At 36.9% G+C, this 25,025-nt stretch overlaps 1 protein-coding gene across 3 annotated transcripts in view; it reads left to right on the top strand.

Moving 5' to 3' along the window:
• The window catches only part of COL14A1 (collagen, type XIV, alpha 1), a 154,082-nt gene that overhangs the window by 81,823 nt on the left and 47,234 nt on the right, over positions 1–25,025 (top strand). For all 3 annotated transcript variants that reach the window (XM_012723034.1, XM_012723033.1, XM_012723035.1), the window contains exons 29-37: positions 503–667; positions 1,225–1,263; positions 1,701–1,839; positions 4,425–4,567; positions 6,088–6,197; positions 9,190–9,348; positions 16,658–16,735; positions 19,107–19,193; positions 23,733–23,786. In XM_012723034.1, coding sequence (XP_012578488.1) covers positions 503–667; positions 1,225–1,263; positions 1,701–1,839; positions 4,425–4,567; positions 6,088–6,197; positions 9,190–9,348; positions 16,658–16,735; positions 19,107–19,193; positions 23,733–23,786 — 974 coding nt within the window. The remainder of the gene's footprint in view (positions 1–502; positions 668–1,224; positions 1,264–1,700; positions 1,840–4,424; positions 4,568–6,087; positions 6,198–9,189; positions 9,349–16,657; positions 16,736–19,106; positions 19,194–23,732; positions 23,787–25,025) is intronic.

Here is a 25,025-nt window from a genome sequence, read left to right as displayed (position 1 = left end):
GGATTGTCATAGGACTGGTGTGATGATTCCAGTTGATAAAATATGCCTGCAAGATTGCAATTTAATATTTACTTACCAAGAATTGAACTGTGACTCACCTCTGTCTGCCGTTAATATCTTGGTGCTACATCTAGTAAAAACAGCAAGAGCTGAGATAATGTTTCTCTGTTTCAATGACACTTCATTCCTTAAACCTTAAAATACTTCTAAAAATATGCAGACATAAAGATATGTTACTCAAATTGCAACTATTTTCTATTAATCACGAATTGAACCTTCTTGGGTTTCTTTATAATGGAAAATTTCTTTAGGGGAGGATAGGATCATTATCATATCGTGAAATATATACATGCAGAATTCCAGTGAACTGTAAAGAGTGAATTATCCACCCTTACTTGCCCTCCTGAATAAAGTTTTTAAACATTTGGATGTGTCTTCTGTTGTGTTACCTGTGTATTTCGTGCAGTTTAAGTGATCAGAAACCTGCCCCCTTTTGCCACAGGCTACAGCATCTTTGCTGTCGGTGTGGCGGACGCAGACTACTCAGAATTGGTCAGTATTGGCAGCAAGCCCAGCGCACGCCATGTCTTCTTCGTGGATGACTTCGACGCATTTAAGAAAATTGAAGATGAATTGATTACTTTTGTCTGTGAAACCGCATCAGCAAGTTAGTCCTTTGGCATTTGTATTTACTCATGTCGCTTAGGGGCTGAACGATTTAATGCTGATTAAGACGGCTCTCATCTTGGTCTGAGGAAAGAATATGGACTTGCAGAGCTGTTGTGCAAACATGGAGCGTTATGGTGTTAAGCTTGTGAAGTCAGCTCTCCAGTTTAGAGATTTGGATTGCTAGACTTTCCCTCATGATCTGAACTGTGTTTAAAGAAGCCACATACGCGGCTATAGTCACTAGTTTTCAAGACTGTTACGACTGCTCGTCAGGGTGATTAGAAGTGAGACCTCTCCCAACACATGCTCTCAAGAGACCACCATTGATTTTAATAGACTTGGGAGAGGAGAAGGAAGCTGTGGCCCTATGGTTTTAATAGGAGAATTAGAGCACATCAGGCTTTAGGAATCCACAGAAAACCATAGGCACATCTGGTTTGGATTCTTTCCACAATTGACATCCGGAAAGATTATGTTAGCTTCCTGTGCTCAAGGCAGGAAAAGATTATGTTTGGGAAAAAAATAGACGTTTATATTGGTTGTTTTGTTTTCCAGCCTGCCCAATGGTGCACAAGGATGGCATTGACCTGGCAGGTATGCGTTATTACAGTTTTTCTTTTTTAATACAAAATGCATTAAATAACTCCATTTGGAGTCCAGATTCTTTTTATTTTATTTTTTTTCTTTTTTTTAAAGATTTATTTATTCATACAGAACTGGGGTACAGGCCAGAGATGCGGAGGGTGAGAGGATTCACCAGAGACAGAGTGGGGAGCAGACAGGCAGATCAACGAACAACACTGCTGAGGGGAGCAGCGGGCGGGTCAGGAGAGGTCTGCCCCGCCATGTGGTCACCCCCGGGGCAGGCGGGGATCGAACTCATGGGGAAGTGGCTTTGACTTCTTAGTGCAGTGCTCTAACCCGCTGCACCACCAAGGAGGGCCCAGATTCTTTTTAAAATACTTAATAATCTAAATACTAAAGATCTTAAAGTACCTGTTAATTTGCTATTGCTCTGTTTGTTTTTTTAGGATTTAAGATGATGGAAATGTTTGGTTTAGTCGAAAAGGATTTTTCATCAGTGGAAGGGGTTTCTATGGAACCTGGCACCTTCAATGTGTATACGTGCTACCGACTTCATAAAGACGCCCTGGTTTCCCAACCAACCAAGTAAGTTGCCATTACTGTATGTTAACTTAATCCTGTATTTATTATAACTGAATATGAAAATGATATCAGCTTGAAATATGCTGTAATATCTTCTCACAGGATTTCCCATGATATTTGTGCTTCTTTATTTGAAAACATCAGTGTTGACATATGCTATTTGAACACTTAGTGTGTGTATGTAAGAGCTGGGTGTAAGATAAAATGTGGGGGTGAGAGGACTCCCCAGAGACAGAGTGAGGAGCAGAACAGGCAGATCTTCTGAACCACACAGCTGAGGGGAGCAGCGGGTGAGACATGAGGGGTGCTGCTCGAGGTATGCCAGGCCAGGGAGGAACTCAGGCAGCAGTGTTGAAGTGCTGAGAATTAACCCCTCGCCTAGCAGGGAAGCCCTACTTGAACTTTAATATTGAGGATTTAATATTGAGATTTCAGAAAATATACTGTGATAGTTGACACATACACAGAATCACCATATATAGGGAATTGTACTAAAGGTGGTGTGTGGTGGTATTTCAGGTCACAGGCCAGAAACTCCTTCAGGAGTCATCTCTTCTGACATCGTCTTCTACTTTGTACTTCTAATCAACATTCGTTTCTGTCTCATAATGAACATTTTCGGTGTCCACATATTTATACAGTGTGTGAACATGTACATGAAAAATGGGGCATTTAATTCATCTATCCATAAAATAATGTATTAGAGGCCCTCCTTGGTGGTGCAGCGGGTTAAAGCACAGCACTGAGAAGCTAAAGCCACTTCCGCATGAGTTTGATTCCCACCAGCCCCAGAGGAGACCACATGGCGCGGCAGACCTCTCCTGACCCGCCCGCTGCTCCCTTCAGCAGTGTACTTCGTTGATCTGCCTGTTCTGTTCCCCACTCTGTCTCTGGTGAAGCCTCTCACTGCCCTTGCACCTCTGGCCTGTACCCTAGTTCTGTATGCACAAATAAATAAATCTGAAAAAAAAGTATTAGAAAGTCCAAAATATTTATTAAGTTCTAGCCTATTGTAGTAGTGCCCATATTAATATCTAGTGTTTTATTGTATATAATTTTTGAAATAGGTAGTCTGCTTTTAATGAGTTAAAGTAGTTGTTGCAGGTATGTCTTCACTTTCTAGAAAATTGTTATTGTTGCATTTGACCTACAGAATATGTGTAGTTTTAGATAAAACTAACATCTGATATACCTATTGGTGATTTTTTTTCATACTGCCTAGCAATGAATACTAAAATGTGTAGCTGACATCAAATGATTACACTGTATGTGGAATATAGAGAAACAAAGCAAAGTGTCAGACAAAACAACACTTGACATCTGACTGCAAAACTGATATAGCCAGAGCAGGAGTGTGGGAGCAAGGGAGTCAAGAAGAGAGAGGACCCAATGGAACATGGTAGAGGATTATTGGAGCTCTGGTGGTGGGCAAGGTGTGGAACACACATTTACTATGGCTTGAGCCTGTGTAACCCCTAATATTGTAAATCAACTTTACTTTAATAAACATAGTTGGAGGAGGAAAATAAAAAAATAGCCAAACAAAACAGAAAAAGCATCCTTGAAGTCAAGCAGTAAAGGGATTTCACTGAATGACTCAGCTGACCCACTCACAGAGTTCTGAAAATGGAGCTATTCTCCACTGGAATGGGAAGTTTTGGTCTATATTGGTCTGTATAGCCCCTCAAGAGGGATGCCAGTGCAAGGATGGTATGATTTTGGGACAGTCATCTCTCTTGAGCTGAGGCAATTTCTGAAGGGAGTTGGTGATGAGAGCCACCTGTAGACCCTTCTGTCAGCAACAGGAGTAGTGCATTCTTAATTCTTTTTTAAGATTTATTTTTATTTATTTATGTATACAAGAACTGGGGTGTAGGCCAGAAGTGCAGCAAGAGGTTTCACCAGAGGCGTGTGGGGAGCAGAACAGCAGATCTGCTGAAATACATTGCTGAGGGGAGCAGCAGAGAAGATAGGAGAGGTCTGCTGTGCCATGTGGGTCACCTCCCTGACTGGGGATCGAGTTTGTGCTGCAGTGGCTGTGGATTTCTTCGTAGTGCTGAGGCTTAACTACTTGCACCACCAGAGAGACCTCTGCATTCTTAATTCTTGAAGATGGATCAGGTTGATAATATCATACAGTTCATAACATGTGGTAGAAAGTAGCCATCTCTCCAATTACAAAAGGACTGACTAGAGATATATAATTTTTATAATATAAGTTTTTAAAGCTACTTAAATATTTAGTAAGAATTGAGCAGTTAGATAAATTATGGAGTAGCCAAAAGAGATGATTATGTAGATATTGAATGTTCCTTTAAAATATTTAAGGAAATATAAAAAATGAAGGAAATGTAAAATTGGTGTTTAGAGATGAGATTGGCAAAATTATTATATAAATTGGACAAATACATACATTTTAGAAAATCTGGCGCATACCACTACCATGGTCATAACCTCTGGATGGGGTTATTGGTGAGCTGCTGTTATTTCCTTATTTTTCCAAATTTTGTAGAATAAAGGCATATTTGCATTCAGAAATAAATAATATTTGGGGAAGGATATAATACAGCATTCCCCCCTATTTTCAGGTATTTGCATCCAGAAGGATTACCCTCTGATTACACAATCAGTTTCCTATTCCGGATTCTTCCTGACACTCCAGAGGAACCATTTGCTCTTTGGGAGATTTTAAATAAAAATTCTGACCCTTTGGTTGGAGTAATTCTAGATAGTAAGTATATTTACTTATATCACATTTGCACACATAAGTATGATCATGTATGTGGCTTTCTACTTTGCTTGTTTTGTGTAGATTGCAGAGTAAATCAGTTATCATGGGCCAAGTGTAAACACGAAGAAGGAATTATGTAACAGTATTTTTTCAACAAATACTGATTTTCTCCAATAGTCACACTAAACTCTAGAGAAAAATCATGAGCAAGGTGGAGAGAGAAAATTACTGAGAAGCTGATGACTAGAAAAAGAACAAGGTTGTTGGGGAAGGTGGTGCAACCCACAGGGGAATAGAGATTAATTTTTGGCCATGGATAAGATAAACAGAAGATGTTTATATTATATCTGAGAGAAAAAAAAAACTGTCAGTTTGGCAAGGGCATGTTTGGGAAGAATTCTAGAGTGGGATATAAAGTTGGTAGTTGTGTTTGTATGATAAATAAACCTTGGTACTGCATGAGGTCATTTAAAGAGTGAGTCTAGAAAGACTGAATATTTCTGAAGTTTAGAAAGCTCCATTGCTTAGAAGTTGGGATGTTGAAGAGAAGGAAGCTTCACAACCTCAAGCTCTTGAATGTCATTCATGATCATCACTTAATGGATTGTCAAATATTTGGTTAATGTCATTGAATTTTATTAATATTTTTTTTTTGCTTAGGAGTTCAGTGAAGCTAAGAACCAAAATATGGTGGTCATTGTTAAGTGGCCAAACATTTAGATAAGGAAAGTTTTTAAATCTTATTTTCAAGTAGAATTTATGAAAGGACACTTCAGCTCATGGAAATGAATCAACAATTGAATATAATACTGTGAAAACATTGTATATTAATATTGGAACTAAGGGAAAGTTGCAGCCTAAAAGGAGTTAAGTACCCACTTCTCTAGGTACCCAGGATTTGAAAACAATAACAAAACAGTTAAAGTGATCAACTAGCTTGTTATTTTTGAAGATTGTGTGAACAATGAAATTATTTGACTTAATAAGAAGAATAAGTAAGGAGTGAGTTAACAAGAAGAATATTCCTATTTTTTATAATAGAATATTCTTTGTAATATGAAGTGCTCAATAATATTTGTTTGTTCATGATTAGATACACTGGAATATCATTCATTTTGCAATGGGTTAAGTTGTATGTCCTGGGTAAGCCAGTTGTGGCAGGGAGTTAAAAAGGCAAAGTATCTGGTTTCTATTTTGTAAGATCTGATTAATTCCATTCTCCCTTTTTATCTGTCTCCACTCCTAAATTCAGAGAAGAACGGGATGAAAGTACAGATAAAGAAGGGCAGAGGAAGACTAAACATAGATGTCCTGGTCTCACTATCATTATAGTGTGGTTGTCAGCTAGCCTGACCAGCTGAAAGCTTGGCTAGATCCCTAGATTATTTTCTATTTACTCATCCCTTTATTATAAATATAGCCTCAAAAACAATAGAAGCAGTATTTTCAGTCTTGAGTTGAATTTTGGTAAAGTGTTTATCTACTTTAATTCTTTCTTTTTTTCATTTTTCTATGATTAGATGGTGGGAAAACGCTCACATACTTCAACTATGACTACAGTGGGGATTTTCAAACTGTCACCTTCGAAGGACCTGAAATCCAGAAAATATTTTATGGAAGTTTTCACAAGGTCAGTAACACCTCTTACATATAAATTTATTTGATTTTCTGTGGGCAAAGCAACAGAGAGATGTAAAAAAAAAAATCCTTAGAGTATTTCAGATGATGAAGACTCATTTGCAAGGCTTTTAACAATGGCCAGATTTAGTAGTTCTGAAATGGAACCCTGAAATATGCCTTTCTAGCAGACACCCCAGGAAATACTGATAGAAGTGATCCAGGATCCCACAGTAAGAGACAATGTAATAAACATGAGCTGTTATTCAGCAGATAGATTTTTATTACATTTTATGTGATGTGGAACGGGTTGCTGGTCTACCTGGTCATGTCTAGAGGAACAACTATCAGCCAAACCATGTTAAAATGTGAAGAAGAAGTGCATAAATGTTCCTCTGAGGAAGAATCTTGTGAAACCTGATTATAGTTCTTTTATCTTAGTACTTGTGCAAGAATCCACCCTGATATTTCACATCTTGGAAACACTTGATTTTGGTATAGACATGCATCCTTCCAACATTCTCTATTTCCTTTGTGCTTGACTGATTGCCCCACTATATCTGGGCTGATAAGGAATGCAACACCAAAACTGCAAGGAAAACAGAGCATTTAGCAGGGGGTGCTGCAAGGAGTCAGCCATGTGCCCTGATGGCTGAGGGAAGGATGTAGCAGCTCTGTTGTCTTCATCTTGCCTTCTGACCAAGAATGTGGTCTAATCCGTCTAATTCACACAACATTGCTACTTTCTGGGGTTTTAGATACCGGAATTGCATAACAAAACTCTTACACTTCTTATGCCTAAAAAAATTTGTACTAAAAAATATTTTTCTAGAGGAGTTAAACCATACAATAAGAAATACAAGTTATCTTTAAAAAGTTGCATGAGATCCAGGAGGAATTTTTCTCATTATTGGTTTTAAAGAGTTCCATTAATATCTCTTTGGGGTGATTGTCTTTTATTTACCAAGTTCTTCGTGACATGATTTTCCTCTTGGTTTGGCAGAGTCTATTGCAAAGTAGTCAAGAAAAATTAGATGGGAGATGAAAACATGTAAGATTTCATGGATGCTGAAAAAAATTGTTTCATTTTAGGTTGTGGTATTGGCATGAACTTGTAATCCTTATCCCAAAGGATACTTTATAAGTCGTGGGTAAATGCTAAGTTTTATTTACCTTACAAAAAGAACTCAAAGACCTATAAGTAAGGGTTCACTAAAAAATGGCCTCAAATTTATACACCTCCAAATTTTCTCAAGTTAATGAAGAAAAATGTTCTTTTACTCGTGTTGTTAGCAAAACCAAATACCCAAACAAACAAAAAAGAAAGCACTTATCATGCAATAAACTACTTTATTTATATTAATGGAAAATCTTGGGGCAGATTCAAATTTGCAGAGATCAAATTTGATTTGCTCATAGACCTTACTTTAGTTGAGTAAATAATCTTTGTTTCTCGTTGATTTGAAGTTGGCTTTAGTTTTTACTTTTGGGTATGAAGTGTGGCCTAAAAACTTAATAATATACAAGTGGATTCTTCAATGAAGTCAAAGAAGCAAAACATCTTTGAATACTTTCAATGTCTGCTTTTGTAAAGCAAAATTGGTCTTTCAAATAAAACTTGAATGTTCGCCCCACAAGTAACTGTTTTTAAAACATGAATACTACATTCTAGGTTGTCTGGTACTGAGCATGAAAATTTCTGTAACTTATAATAAAGAAAAATATTCCAAGACTCAAAAACACACAAAAGTAAAAGTATACTCTTCTGTGTGGTCATAAAAGAGATGTCAAATTGAAGAAAGCAATATACCTCAATCGTGATTCCCTAACTGGGTGGTAGTTAACCTCTTTTTGCAGGAAAAAGAATTCTCAAGAGCCTCTATGTTGTCTTAAGTTATCTTTGTCATGCTGTCATTTAAGTAAAATATTAAACAAAAATTGTTCTAGTCCTTACGTTTTTAGTTCTTATAATTAGTTCCTATGAAATAATGAAACAAAAGTAAAGATTAAAATTAGATGGTAGTAAAGCCAGTAAAATTAAAAGTTGCTCTAATTTAAGTGAAAGATGCCCTTCAACCTCTGTTTACAATGTAAATTCTGTACCCACTATTCTAACTCTCCTAACCAGGATTCACATTACTCGATACTTTTTCTCTTTTCGTTGCTTTGCTACTTTCCTTTTGGAAGCTATTTGTAAGATCTTTTGACTTTCGCTTGATATGAAATCATTATTTGCCTCTTAATTCTACATTTAGCTCATTAAACAGGTAGCTTTGCCACAAGTAAGCAATATTCTTGAGTCAAATATCTCAAATTGAAATGCAATATAAGCTCTGAAATTTGATGGCAGAATTTGCTTAATATGTGGTTATCTAGAATAGTTCTTCTAGAATATGTTTCCCTTTGCCTATTCCCTACACGATAACACAGGTTTACAAAGAATGTGTTAACTCCTGAATATATACTATGGATTTCCTCATGATAGCAATTCCAGTTCAAGAAGACTATCGCATGCCTTAGGTTAAGGATTTCTTTCCTTTGGAGTCCATCAGACAGCATTCCTCCTTCCCCTTCAGGTTCTATATTTTATTTTCTTATCTTCCATTAAGTAAACATTATCAAAGTGTGATAGTACCTTAGAAAGTTTTGCTTGCAAATCAACCAGCATCAGTTATTATTAAAATATGAAAATATTTTCACATCTATTTTATTTTGCTTCCAGAAAAAGCATAACTACACAACAATCCTGTGATTTCAAAATGTTACTGCTTTACAGGAAGATAAGATTTTGAAAAGTAAATCCTTTCAAATTATTTTTAAAGAAAGTATTACTAAATAGAAATTAAATTGTTCCTGAATATAAGATACTTATGGGGCTTCTCTAGCACCATGCACAGAGACAGATCCAATTCTCTTTCATATTTTCAGTGATGAGTCATGTAATTATGTTAGTTGATATTTCCTTCTGCTTCTTACCTCCTGAAATTATCTTTACTTTTACCCAGCTACACATTGTTATCAGCAAGACTTTGGTCAAAGTGGTTATAGACTGCAAGCAAGTGGGTGAGAAGGCAATAAATGCATCAGCTAATATCACATCAGATGGTGTAGAAGTCCTAGGGAGAATGGTGAGATCAAGAGGACCAAATGGAAACTCTGCACCAGTAAGTGATGAAGTTGTGTTATTACAGAAAAAAATAATAAAATGTAATTACTTATTTTTCAGCAGGAAAGTTTGGTATAATATTAAATGGATGGATGGATGGATGGATACCTAGATAATGGCCTCTTTAAAGGAACTAACGCTGTACATTCAAATCTCTTGGCAATAAGCTTCTGCTATAACAAGAATGTTCCAAGCAGTTATGCTGTTTATTTTTCAATGTATTTAAAATTCAAACAGTGAAAGTTATTCATTGCATAGTTTGTGGCATGAATGGTGCTAATGAGATTCAAAACTATAAATGGATGTCATTTATATAAACAAGTACAAATCCACACAAAATATGTGATTATTACAGTTAAGAAATTGACTTTAGCCTCTCACTTGGGTTAGATTCAGACATCATAAAAATATTTTTTTGTTCTTGCTAATGGATTCTTCCTTTATTAATAGTTATTTGAATAACAAATCATTCCAAGATAAATTATTTTTTAATTGTACACTATGGAATTCAAGACTGGGAGATTTCCAATTTCCAAAGTAATCATATTCCCTTCACTCACTACTTACAAAAAAGGAGTGTGCATACAAGCTTTTGTTTTTACACTGTGTATTCACAGTTAATTAGCAGCATTATCTAAAGTGAGTCATTCTATAATTAGAAGTAATTAGCCCAAAGAATTGTTTTAATTCTTTTAAACAATTGCAACTATTTCCCCCTACATTTCTCTTCCATGTAAGAGAAAAATCAAGTTAATTACAAATCATTGTTATTGTCTTGTGCTTTCACAGATGTGTAGAACTAGCCGGCCCTATGGAAAGAATTGATAGTTCTCCAAATCTTTGTAAAATTAACATTGCTTTGTACAAATAAAATTTTATACATGTCCAATGAATGAATAAGATGAAAATAGGCCCATGATCATTGAGTAAGAGGAGATACACTGAGTAGTAGGGTCCACCACCTGCAGACTGTCCCTCAGGGAACTTCTGGGAACACAGTTCTAATTCAACTATTCTAGTAGATTCCATTCCCCTCAAACACCCCAGGCCCAGAGTAGTAAAGTGATTTAGTTGGAGACAATTTTCTATTTCATAGCTTTTCTTTTTGTAGTAAAAACAGGCATGAAATTCTCGTGTGTCAAGGAGGACCCAGGTGTTTTCACACCTACATGGATGAGAGCTAATTCATTTAACACTCCGTCTCACAATATCTTTAAAGTACTTGAGCATCTTTAAAAGTACTTTTGTCGCTACTTTGCTTTGCAGAACTATGGGTGAGGTGTTTGAAGACATAACATAGATACATACCACGGAGGTTTCTCTTGTTTTCAGTTACGCTAAGAGACTTATGTTTACATGATATTCAGGAGTTATTTCCTCCTGATGTGTGGTATATAGAAATACACCATCTATTGCTTCATAGGAGACTTTTAAATTGACACACCCAAGAAGTTATAAGACTTCAGAATTAGCAAACTAAGGGAATCATGTATGGATAAATGGAGATGTTCAATAGGATGCATGATGAATGAATGATTATACTCTAACAAAAACAAACAATAAAGATTTATTTTAGAAGTAATGAACACAAAATCTCTGACATTTAGTAGTCATTTGATATAGAACAGTTATTATTACTGAAAGCTGTCAGTAGTATCTTTTCCATCCCACCCTTCCAAACCTCTTATACTTCTTTAACAGTTGGTTATTTGTAATCAAGTCTTATTTTCCTGCCTTTTCATATAGTTACATTTTACCACTCCAGCCCAAGCTTAAATCCCTCAAAAATAGAAGAGCGTGTCAGGATCTTCATTTGTAACTACCTCCTCCTACCCTATATAACAGTAGTTAATCCATTTGTATGGACAGAGTAAGTCCACAAGCATGATAGAAATTAAATAGAATCATGTCCTTTTTAATTGCAACATCTTTTAAAAAATATTGTTATGTTCCTTGTGAGACAGTGACAAATATAAGTCCAGTAATAAATATCATAGCATTTCCTAATTTTAATCTATATGTTACAATTTCAGTGCTTCAAATTGCACACTAGGTAGTAATTGTACTCCAAATATAGGAACAATTAAAGATAAAAAAAGTTATTTCTGAAAGCAAAAATGCCTGTGGGCTTCAGGCCTACCAGCTATAAATCTTTACTTTTGGCCATGAAAGAAAAGCAATCAAACAGAGTATCCTCTGTGGCAACTTCCAACATGTAGTAGACAAAAGGGAATTTATGGAAGTCAATAATTAAAGAGTTCTTTGTAATCCAGTCCAAAAAAGTCATGACTTTTGTTAAAATCTAGATGTCTACCAAGGATTGCTAAGTGGATTTTCACTCTACCCACTTACTGAAGAATGTGATTATGTTGAAATGGAATTAAATTATATCTCAAGACTATGATTGGAAACGCACTTAATTTTGGGTTATTTTTTAATTGCTTAATTGTTTCAGTACAAGGCAAGAGAGAGGCTCAGTCTTCAGTTTCCAATTTAGAAATCACAAATTGCTGACACATTTTGATATACATCTGTTCTCTAACAGCCTGCAAAAGGAAATATATAATGTGCAAGTTGGGTTATTCCAGGATTATCATTTAAGAGAGATTAGTAGTTTATAGAATAGTGTTTTCCCAGAAACTCAGCTGTGAGACTGTGATTCACAAAATGTCAGATGATGATGGAAAATGCTAAAGATTTAGACTTTCAAGAAAATATATCCTTTTTAAACCCAAGTTGACTAGAGGAGAGATTAATGAATTTCAGGATATAGTAACCACTCACTGGAATTGCATTGGTAATAAAAACAACGTATGTGGAGCAATGCTAGATTTTTCTAGGCAGGAATAGTCCCTAGTGGGACTAAACTAATAAGCAGACCTAACTTGGCTATCAAAACACATGTGGGAGGAAACCTACCAACTGTGTTTCTCCTTTCCAATTTTTTTAAAGAAGTTTCTTGTGTATGACTCAAAGATGCCAGATTCATTGTCTTCTATTGTCTAAAATCAAAACAGATTCAAGGATGTCTCCATTCTTGGGCTAAGTTAAGAAAAATATGTCTTCTACCATTTCTGATACCTAATGAAATTAGTGCATGTTGCCTGTCAGGGATTTTCTAGAAAGATTTTGAGCTTCTATAATAACATCATGTATCTCAATGTCTTTTTTTACCTTTTCAAGTCTAACACTAATAGAATCATTCAATTGGCATATGCTTTTCCCTCACTGTATAAATAAAGAAAAATATAAGTTGGAGTTGCTTATAATTGTATTCACTGACTCAATGATTATATATAGAAATAACAGTAGTCAATGATCCTACAGAAATGAGGATTTTAAAATGAGAAGATGATTGTGTTTGCACGTGTTGAGTCACATAACACTTTAAATAGTCATGATAGCCCAGACTAAATTCATGTCTACTATTGATGAGGCTATGTGTACTTTTCTGAGATTATCTCATTTAATCCTTTCCGAACCTTAGAGAGGGATACTAATACTATTCCTATCTGATAGGTGCAGAAGCTGACGTTTAAAGAAGTTAAGGAGAGATCCCTTTTCAAAAAGTAAGGGCACTAAAATATGAGAATGTATCCATAATGAAATGTTCTACCACCCCACCCCACACCCCCTAGGAATGAGTATGATCTGCCTTCATTCTAGTGCTTTCTTGGATGGAGTCAGACTGATGATTGTACATCTTAAGACAGGAAGGAGTCTGGTTTTAGTGACCATATGTCTTTCTGTTCAGTGAAAAGTTCAGAGACTCACCATTATTAATTTACAATTTAAAAAGTAAATGTAATCAGAATGTCCTCCCCATCAAAGTATACCTGCCCGTAAACATTCTAATTACTACCAACAACAGCTGCTAATTTTCCTTTCTTACCTGAATTAGTACCATCATGGCTTTCCTTAGAGTCAGTGATTTGAAAACACTTAGTTCAATAGCTGATAAATATAAATATTTAATAAATCTTAATTTTGAAATGGAGTCGATGGAAATTAAACACCGAGTTAAGAGCAGAAGGTGGCTTCGGTCTTTGCAACTATTTGTATATACATTCAGGTACAGCTTGACCTGAAATTGTAAGTTTAATTATGTTATGCCAGAAAAAGTCAGAGCATAAAATCTGGTGCTGAGTAGAAGTAGGGCCAGGGGTACATTTTAATTTCCGTTCACACATCATAGTGACTCAGCTGCTGGGAAATAATCTTATTTTCATGCTAACATTTGACCCCAAATGACTTGCCTTTTGTACTACACCCGGACAAAAAATGTCCAGTAATGAAAAATGAGCATTTGTAAATGGCTAAGTATTCCCTTGAAATAGATTAATAAAGAGTGAAAGTGGATGTTGTACACTCCCTTTTCCTTTTTTTGCATAGATAGTTGTTTTTATATTGTCAGTTGCAAAGAAAAAAGTTACAGAAGTTAAAAGAACTGTTTCTTGTAATAATTTCTGGAAGTGTGCTTTATTTTCATCTAGGATATCTTGCATTTTCAGGCACTCCAATATAAAATCTTTTAACATACTATCTCAATACTGTTTCCTACATAATTCATATAGATATGTGTGTCATTGCTTGTGGAATAAAAGCCAGAAGATTTTTTTAAATCATTCTCCAGAAATGTGCCTTGGAAAAGAAACCCTCAAATAAAAGTGGAAGAATGTAAACTATTATAAATGCAAAACAATTGTGAATAAATTTGTTGTGCTCATAAAAAAAAAAAAAAGACTGCTGACTTCATCTAATTTGAAGGGATAAAAAGACAGCCCACAAGCATTCTTCAAATGATAATTTTCACTTCGGCACTTAGTAGGTTTTCAACCCTTTCAATAAATAAAACAATCTCATTAAAAAGGCTCCCATTAATGCGATAGGGCAAAAGTTCAGCCAAATGTTTGCACGTAGACCTACCTTTATGGGTGATTGGATGGTGAATGTTTATTTGAAAAACTTCAAGAAAACTTGGTGCATACTGGGGCTAGTGAAAAGCCTTTGCTTTAAATAAATCTTTCCATTCACTAAAATGTCTTTACACTGAGGGCTCTATTCAGAAATGGAAAGTTTCTTAATGGATGAATGGCTTACAGATTTCATGGAATCTATCTCCTGCTGTCATAATGGGGCCCATTTAATAAATGTCTCCAGACAAATGACATTGTCAAGTTAGGCAGGGATAACTGTATTTTAAACATTAGATCAAAGTTCTCTTCGCCGCAAAATGAACCACAGAAAATGAGGTGTGTTGTCCCAATCCCAACCAGAGCTCAGCTTTCAACACGTGCTTAAACTACTTTGGTTCTTTTATCGCAGATGCTAATCTACAGAGTGGAGCTCACATTACCTTTAACATAACTCATTATAGTTATGATAAAGCATTAAGTAATAAAAGCAAAACCTTAGGCTACGGCTAAGCATATGGAAGGTTTTCATCAGCTGTTGTTTGCTTCCACTGTTGGTGCTTCCTAAGATTTTTCTCAATCAAAACATTCAAGGGATGGTGATTGTGTAACAACTATTATTACATTTTCCCTCAATACTGTATTACTTTCATCTTCTATTCTCCTTTTTTTGGCGTCGGTGTTATATACTTCTGCACCTTCTAGTATTCAATTATAAAAGAACTGTGTGTGTTGCAGTAAAATAATCCCATACTTTATAATAGCTATGTTCCAAATATTCCTGTTCTAAAATTGTCTGTATTAACTTATTTTATCACTCCACATACTAGTATATACTGATGGATATCTACTATTATCTTACAGATGAGGAAATGGGAGATATACTCCAATGCATTAAAAAAATTGTTCAAAATGACTTAGAATTCAATGATTATATCTAGACAATCTAACTCCATAACCTCCTGATTCTTCTGCTTCTTGATTGACATGTTTGTGTTGTTCTTATAAATGAAAATCAGTAGCCCTGTTCTTTTAAAAATGTTTTATTTTAAAAACTTAATTCCTTAATAGTCATAATGTTGGTGGAAGGCTGTCTTGCACAGACTCAGCACATATGAAGAAGAAATAAATTTTCTAATCTTTAAAAAATAATTTTTATAGATACAAAAAAAATGATGTTTTGGTTCACAGCTCTGTCTTCAAAATTTAAGAGTTATTTTATTAATCTTGCAAAACCCACTTGGGGAAGGATGTTTTCAGCAAGCCACAGCTGTTCTTGGGCACAAGGAGAGATGGCCGCTGGCTTTCTCTTTACTGTCAGATAGGACGTGCATGTTGCTGATACCGTGTGCATTGCCAAAAACCCATTTCAGTAGTACTACCTCCCCGGCGAGTTCTCATTTTCATCAGGAGGACTCTGATCAAGGATGAGTCATATTCCTTGGGGACACAAATAGTACCGAATTTCTAGCTCTTGCTGAAAATACCATTTGCTGAAAGGAGGTTGCAGATTCAAAGTGAAAAGTACCTCACTCTCCTCCCTATTGTGTAATTAATGAGACTTTTAATATTTGAAAATAATATAGGAAGAATCATGATATTAAAAATGATGAGCTCATGGAGCTAGCATTATTTCTTAATGATAATGTAATGATTTTTCTGTTAACTTCAAAATATACTTAGCGTTATTACTAACATGGATGAGTAGAGCAGAACGCTTACATATATTCAGGATGTGTTTGATGACATCCATGAACATGTAACTGGCAGGGGTCGTCAGGATACCATATGAGAATCTGTGATGGCATTTATAATGTGAAGAGCATTTCAGTGCCTTTTCTTGGCCATATCCTAAAGGTCTACATAATACTTGGCTTGCATGATGAGCTAAAGAAAAATACGTTGAATGTATGCATCCACACCAGAAGTCAGCATTCATTCAAAAAAATCTGCATGAGGACCCGCTACATGCCACATGCGTAATAGGAAACACAGAGCTCACAGTCAGAGGATGGAGAAATATCCAGAGTTGTATTGTTTGGCAGGAGATGTGCTGGAGTGTGTGTGATAACAGGAACTGTGATGGGCAGTATAGGAAAAGCTTCAACAGAGGCGCTGCATTTACTGTTGACTCCAGAGGGCAGGGGGCAGGCTGTGATAAATAAGGGGCACTTGTAGGGTGCTGTGGGCAGTGGGTGGAGCAAGTCTAGACATTTTCTTCTTCTGTCACTGTGTACATGAGAAACAAAACTCATTTGCTATTGTTGGATAACTTTATTTACTGTAATGTCAGGTAGTAAAAGTATTGTTCTGTGGTGGACTATGGCTCTAATCATAAACACAAAGGATCTACATATTCTTCATTAAATGACAATTTTTTTTTCTGTATTGCAGTTTCAGCTACAGATGTTTGATATTGTTTGTTCCACATCCTGGGCCAATACAGACAAATGCTGTGAACTTCCAGGCCTGGTGAGAATTGTTCTTTCATTATTCAGTTTATTACAGATTGAAATTTTCTGAAATTGCAATTTCCTCCAGAGATGAAAGGCTGTTTCTCATCACTTTTATTATCAATTGTGCTAGTAAAATTGAGAAAGATTTTAAGGAGGCATGTGTGAATCAGTGGGCCACTCTGACTATGTGGTGGGAACAACACAATTCCAGGGAGAGCCATTTACACAGAGCCCAGAAGCTCCCCCATTTTATGGTTCATGAGCCTTTAGCACCTCAGTGACACCCCCCCCCCCCCGTAACATTCCCTGAGCCAAAAGAAACACCTAATGTTTCCATTATGATGTAATTAGGTTCACACATCTTAATAAATGTTTGTGTCCTAACAATTCAGTAGCTATGTGAAAAGAAAGTAAACATAAATCAAGAGAAAAATGATGTTTTACTTTTATTCTTAAAGAACCACAATCACAATAGGGCATGTGTGTGCAGAAAGGCGCACTGCCTTGTATCTGGGTATCTCACTAAACATCTTGTTATTTCCATATTGGCTTTCCCTAGGTTACTTGTTTTCATCATATTAAGTGCTGATGAGGCAGAGTTGCAAAAATATGACATCATTTTAAAAAGGTGTTTCGAAATCTAATGTTGAAATTGTACACTACCTTGAGCTAATTGGTCATACAACATCTTTTAGGTGCTGAATATCATTTCTCATTAATTTTTTTAAGCTTTCACCACATTCCCTGTGTGTTCTTTATAGAAATCCCAGGGCAGTTGGGCACACAGTTTTGGAACTGTAGTCATCACCTATGCTATACTGCTAGAAAACGAGGCTGTTCTTATCAGTAACCCCAAGGGTAACTCATGGGAGTGTATCAGTATTTACAAAAAAGCATTTTCAATATCTTAGAATCCTTCAGGCCAATGAGCTGAAATGGACACTGTGGTTGAATAGAAGTCACATCTTACTAATGAAACCTGGAGAATGGGCATGGAGAAGTCTTCCTAAAGTCTAAGTGATTTGCCTTTTTTAGGCCTTCCTTATGTCGATTCTCATAACTATCATAGGTAGCATATACATAACTATGTCTGAGAAAGAAGTCATTTGCTCATTTTCATCAAAATTGGTTTCCATTAAACTGGTAGGGAATTAAGCCAGAGACACAGATGATCAGACATTGGAAAGGGAAAACCTTGGCATCATACGGTAATTAAGCAAAACGTGATCACCACTTCTCCTAGCAAGGACCCAGTTCTCAGAGGTTTTATTTTAAATTTTATCATGGACTGTGTGTCCATTCTCTGGAAGGAAGATAGGGTGGAAACAAGTCCACAGCAATCAGCAAACCACTGCAAAGGCCCTGGTCCCAGAGGGCTGCTTATTTGGGAGAATGTTGAGAGTATTTTTATTGTATTCTAGCTGGTCAGTTATCAGGCCATATGTGTTTGCAATGGAAGTTTCTGAGCAGAAATATGTGACTGTTGTCCCAACATTTAAAGCCAAATATACACAGGCCATTGGCTGAATCTTTTTTGGAATTTCTGTTTTGAATATTTCAATGATAATGGTTATTTTCAACTTGGTAAATTAACATCTCTGCTCTAACTGTACATTTCTTCAGTCATATCATTCTCTCCATCCAAGATCCTGACCAATCCTAGGAAAATCTACAGTTTCTTATTCCAGTACAGACTTCTTTTTGACTGCAGCTCCCGATGGGATATTCCCAAGTTGTTCAATTTCAATAGCTATTAGCAGGCGTTCTGTCTTCCTCTACTCCCCAGCAGTTCATTAAGTTTGACAGTCATCATCTGGTAACATCACATAGCAACAAACATTTCCAAGAAGAGAAAACTTGGCGTCCAATCCCAAAACTTCAAATTGATGCTGGGATGTTTTTTGAATTGTCAGGCAGAGGATGTGAGCAGTAATTAAACTGGTACAGGGAATCGATGTAGAGGTTAAGCCCTGTGCTTTATTTTATGATGTTTCTTTGTTTAACTACACACACTATGTTTTGACAGAATACCCCAACAAGTTTCTTTATTCTTTGAAAAGGGAAGATATTTTAATATAGGGTGTTTGGTTCCTAGAGTACTACTACTCTGACTGAATTAAATACTAACTGGAATATTTTTGCACCCATTGCTGATCTTTTTCATTCCCGGGAGTTTATTAGCATCCTTAGATGATGATTATCAGCACTTCACTAAATACCTGTTTCTTTTTCCTTAAAGAAAAGATTTTATGGTCATGAGAGACTACTTTCTGCCTTTCTAGACTAATGTTCACTTAAGAAGGTTTTTAATATATTAAATCAAATCATTTTCTTTGCATCTTTAGATGATCTTAGGAACTATTATGCTGTTTTTTTTTTCCTCCCAGAGAGATGAGGAGACCTGCCCAGACCTTCCACATTCCTGCTCCTGTTCTGAGATCAGCAAAGGTGCTCTGGGACCAGTAGGCCCACCAGTGAGTTGTGCCTCTTTGATCTTCCAGTGTTCTCTGTTTTGCTGTATTTAAGATGCAATTCCATTGTGTTTCTCATTTTGCTAAGTACAGAAAGCATATCTAGAAGTTTGACTTGGTTCCTTTTCAAGTCTTCTGGTCATTGGCATTTAATCCTTTTTTTGTAATACTTTTAACTATTTTTTCTTTAACTATATTAAATATCATTTATATTTTTTTTTTTTTTTTTTTTTTAAAGATTTATTTATTTTTGCATACAGAACTGGGGTACAGGCCAGAGGCTCAGGGGCGGTGAGAAGCTTCACCAGAGACAGAGTGGGGAGCAGAACAGGCAGATCTACAAAGTACACTGCTGAGGGAAGCAGCGGGCGGGCCAGGAGAGGTCTGGCTCGCCATGTGGTCTCCTCCGGGCAGGCGGCAGGCGGGAATCGAACTCATGCGGAAGTGGCTTCAGATTCTCAGTGCTGTGCTTTAACCCGCTGCGCCACCAGGGAGGGCCTCATTTATATTCTTTATCTGAGAATTTCAATATTTGTCATGTGGGGGTACTGAATGTGCCATTTGTTTTCCTACTGATTTTACTCACGTTGCCTTGATTCTGCATGTATGTCTTATTTGGGGGTGGGTGCGTATTTTGAGTTTATATTACATTGCTTGAAATTTAATCTCTGGGAACATTTGAGTCTCTGAATTATATTCTTCCAGTGAATTTCTGCTTGCTTCTGCCAAGCTTCTGGGTACACAACCAACCAAACACCTTGTTAAAAGTTTGCCTTCAGGTTTTGTTTGATGCTCACATATGGTGTGAATTCTGGTCCTTAAGAGTGTTTGAGATTCAGCCTCCAGCTCATATTTCTTAGCAGGGACATCTACTCCTCTATAGCTAAAGTGAACATCTTGGTTCCTCTACCTGCTACTGGGCTTTTTTCCCCATCCTAGCCCATAGCTCATGAGGAACTTGCACTCTGTCAGATTCCCCGAATGTTTCCTTAGAATGTTTCTTGTTCTACCCCCCCACCAGCCAAGTTCACATGTCTTTGCCGTGGGTGGGCCTAAGACAGCTGAGGAGTTGTGCAGCAAACCCAACCCTCTTCCCCTTCTTCTTCCAGAGACTGCACAATTCACATGCTTCTTCAGTCTTAGTACTTAAGGATTCAGTTGTTAATTACAGTGATGTTTGTTTTTAATTTGCGTAACATTTATAAGCTTTTCTTAGCTGGAGGGTTTTCAAATTGTCTTCATTTGTAATACTGCTGGAGCAAGTTGTGAAATGTGTACAAAGGACCCAAAAGTCAACCTTCATGGCAATGAAAAAAGCCGCAGAGAAGAGAAAGACAAAGGTTGAGTCCTGACTTGGAGGGAAATAAGATGTTAAGCAGGAGAAAAGCTGTTGAAAGGAGAAAAGCTATTGAAATTTTCAAGTACTTGAAGTATAGTTATTTAGGAAATAGCATCCCAAATAATATGTAATAAACCCTGTCTCAATTTATCATTGGTATCATTATATTCTCATTCAAGAACTTACACAGTAGTAAGTTATGCTAGTAAAACTTCAAAAGAGCTGCAGGAAGGCATGAAAGAAAGGTTATCTTCTCAGGCTAGACTAACTTTTACTAAAAAGGAGGATGATAGGCCCTCCCTGGTGGCACAGGGGCTAAAACACAGCACTGAGAAACTAAAGCCATTTCAGCATGAGTTTGATCCCACCCTAGAGGTGACCCACATGGCGCCCCAGACCTCTCCTGACCTGCCCACTGCTCCCCTCAGCAGTGTACTTCGTCATTCGGCCTGTTCTCTTTCCCACTCTGTCTCTGGTGAATCCTTTCACCGCCCCTGCACCTCTGGCCTGTACCCCAGTTCTGTATGCATAAATAAGTAAACCTTAAAAATTATTGAATATGTACAGACAAAATTAGAGTTATTTCAAGCTGGGTATGTCATTTGGGATGCTTTGGCTTGTTTCAGAGAACAGACAACTTAATGTCATTGGTGCAAACACTGGAACAGTCATTGCTGAATAAAAGGTTTGGAGATGGAGAGCGAGGCTGTTTTACAGCCTCATCAAGGCCTCAAGCCCTTGCACTTTCCAGTTTGCTTTCCTCAGGCTTGTTACTTCTTGATGAAATTGGTACAAGCTGGTTAATAAGCTTTTCCTGGTTGCAAAGGAGAGTAGAAGGTAAATCATTTTTTAGCTTTTTTTTTTTTTAAAGATTTATTTATTTGTGCATACAGAGCTGGGGTACAGGCCAGAAGTGCAGGGGCGGTGAGAGGATTCACCAGAGACAAAGTGGGGAAGAGAACAGGACAAGTGATGAAGTACACTGCTGAGGGGAGCAGTGGGCAGGTCAGGAGAGGTCTGTGGCGCCATGTGGGTCACCTCCGGGGCGGGTATGGAACTCATGCTTAAGTGGCTGTAGCTTCTTAGTGCTGTGCTTTAGCCTGCTGGGCCACCAGGGAGGGCCATTTTTTTTAGCTTTTATAATAGGAAGAATTCAATGGAGGAAAGATTGCCTGCCATATGGGGGATGGGGAGGTGAATACTTGCATCATAGAAAACAAGTAAATGGATAGTATCCAAATATATGCAGAATTTCTGCATATTAAAAAGACAGAAGACACATTATGAAAATGTGGTCAATAGTAATTTTCAGGAAAATGAAAACTAAAGTAAGAGTAAAGTATTACTTTTACCAATCAGGCTAGTAAAACATGAAGCTTGACAATATCAAGTGTTGACAAATATTTATAAAAGGTGGGGCTTTCTTAAACTCAGGGCAGATGAATAAATTGGCACTACATCATATATCTATATGTCTATCAAATTTGGTATATAACTGTTGGTAATTAAATGTTAACTTTTGTGCTTAAGCGTCTTATTTGTAGTATGATTTAAGCACAAAATAATTGTGGTAAAAACTACAATTTCCAATAATGGAAGCATGATTAAAGAAATTCTCACAATTTCAGGGTTTAGACCACCTTACAACTCATTAAAAATAAGTCAGATGATTATGTTATGTTATGGATAACCCTTTAAAACATATGAAGTTTAAAAACTTGGAACTATGTAAAAAGTAGAATAGAAACATACATACATGTAACTATACATACATGTACATAAAATTCAATCTTATAATTGTGTTTTAAAAGTCTGGGAGATAAGTAACCCACTGAGAGTGGGAAGGAGAATGAGTATAAGTGGTTAAAGCAAGGCAGAAGAGGTTTGGGAGGGGACTTGATCCAGTCTTTCCCTCATGATGTGTGTTTGTGGATGGATCTCAGTCCAAATGGTTCTCAAAATGGTTCTCAGTCTCTACAGACATGGCCCGAAGCAGACTGGGATTACAGAGAGAGACTGTTACTCCATTCTCAATGATCTTTTAATCTTTCTACTCATTTAAAATACATAGTCTCAGTTTGGTCTCCATTTGTCTCTTCTAATACTTACATATTTACCACCCCTTTTAACACAGAACAAGCCTGGGGCTCATAGACTTTAATAGAGACAAAATCTAGCTCAATTTAGTAGCATTATTTATAGTATAATTTTGGGGTAACTTCTATTCTTAGTAATACATGTTTTCATCATCTGTAATGCCATACTAATTGCTTTTAAAATAGATTTCTTTAAGTGAAACATGAATCACTTAGAAAATATATGCAGATAATATCTTTGCAAAGAATACATACACACACATATGTAAAAGTATATTATGTCTGTACATCTATCAATACATAAAGAAGATACTAGTAAATAATAGTTCGATAGTACAGCAATATGTTAAAAAAATCTTGAGGGAAAATGCAAATAACAAGTTACAGAAACACTAAATTACTTTTATTTTATTTTATTTTATTTTTAGATTTATTTATTTATTCATATGGAACTGGGGTACAGGCCAGAGATGCGGAGGGTGAGAGGATTCACCAAAGACAGAGAGGGGAGCAAAACAGGCAGATTGACGAAGTACACTGCTGAGGGGAGCAGCGGGTGGGTCAGGAGAGGTCTGCCATGCCATATGGATCACCTACGGGGCAGGCGGGTATCGAACTCATGCAGAAGTGGCTTTAGCTTCTTAGTGCTGTGCTTTAACCCACTGCGCCACCAGGAAGGGCCCTAAATTACTTTTAAATGAAGAAAATTAAAACAGTACTACTTTCATGTGTTTTTTGCAACTTAATTGAAGAATTTAATCTCCGCGTTATGGTGTAAAACAGACACTAATTTAGATTAATGGTGTATTTTACTACTTGTATCTGTTAGTAACATTACTCATATGCTAAATTTAAAAACCCTTAAGTTTTGTTCAGTTTTAAAAGATTGGGCAAAAAAAAGGTTTCTGAAACAATAAATTCACCAGTAGGGAGGTTTGGGCCTGGATGGCAAGTTTCCAGGTGAGAATCATGATGAATATATATGTTACAGAGTGTGTTGGCTTTTATACAAATAGAAATTACATAATCTGCAATAGTAAAGAAAATGGATGAAATATACTGCTTTATGGTTTGCCTTTGTGCTAATACTTAACATCTGTTTGCCAGGGTGGTCCAGGACTCCGAGGACCCAAGGGCCAGCGAGGTGAACAGGGCCCAAAGGTAATGTGGTAATGACCTCTCTCTCTCTCTCTCTCTCTCTCTCTCCTTCCCTCCATACACCCTCTCTCTCTCCCCCACTCCCTTCCTCTCACCATCAGCCATAGTAGAATTTGGAGACTAAGTACTATTTACCCATTGCAATTTTGAAAGCACTTTACATTCCATGAAAATCATATCTAAATCTTTTTTTCTTTTTCTAAAATGTGTGTACCTTTTCATCAAAGAGAATATTTAACAACCATGCATGGAAAATTTTCTGGATCAGGAATAGATTGTCACTATTTTGAGTATCTAGTGTCCAAGGTAGTTCACCCTAAACATTCCTCTCTTACTCTATCTACATCACAGATGGAGATGTCTCTGTTGGGTGTGGGGGGTGGGGTGGGGAGCTGCTGAATCACAATTAGGCTACACCCCCAGCCAGGTAATTTCTCAGGTGTTAGATTCCTCTTTCTCCTTCCCCACTATGTCTATTCAAACTCATAGTTCTATTTTCTATTCACATTGCCCGGGGCCACAGTGTGGTAGCTCAGATTGTCCACTGTGCAAAGGTACCAACCAAGAGCACTATGCTGTGCCAAGCTGTATCAAAGCACACATTTTTGTATTTCACATGAAGGTGCCCTAAAGGATGGTAGAATTCTAAGTGAATTCAGGCCTTACTACCTTTTGTCCAGCTTTTTACAAGTCTTCTAACTGGTCTACCGGCTCCAGTATCTTGATTTTCTCATTGATTCTTCACATCTGTCCCTAGAAGTATTTCTCTAATGTAATGCTGGATCACATTATACTCTTAACTGTAATCACATACTTGAGAATTAGCTGGAGGCTACAGTACACCAGAATGAGAGGAAGGAAAAGAGAAGAGATTGAACATAAATAGGTTTTCTGGCTCTAAGATCACAGAGGTGGTGTAGTTTTAGCTAGAACACGATAAGGTTCAGACTATAGAAGTAAGAGTTGCTGAAGAGAAAGGAAGGCCTGACCCTGAGATGAAATGAAATCAAATAATGTTGAGCCAATGACAGATCATTCAGTAGAACTGAAGAGGAACAGTGTGATGGGAGATCAAGGTGAGGAAGAAGAGCATTGTTGCAAAGTCCTCAGTAAATGCAGGTTATTGGTGGTGGTGAACATGGAGAAGATATAATACACCTGGTGGATGTGAATCTCCACCGACCAAGAGGGTGGACTTGAGCCACTTACGCCTTTTGGGTTTGTTATGGAGTGTGGGGGGTC

The sequence above is a fragment of the Condylura cristata genome, unplaced genomic scaffold (assembly GCF_000260355.1).
Source record: "Condylura cristata isolate star-nosed mole 26May11 unplaced genomic scaffold, ConCri1.0 scaffold00009, whole genome shotgun sequence".
In the NCBI taxonomy this organism is placed as follows: Eukaryota; Metazoa; Chordata; class Mammalia; order Eulipotyphla; family Talpidae; genus Condylura; species Condylura cristata.
The sequence above is the reverse complement of the archived record's forward strand: the minus strand, read 5'-3'. Positions and strand labels throughout refer to the sequence as shown.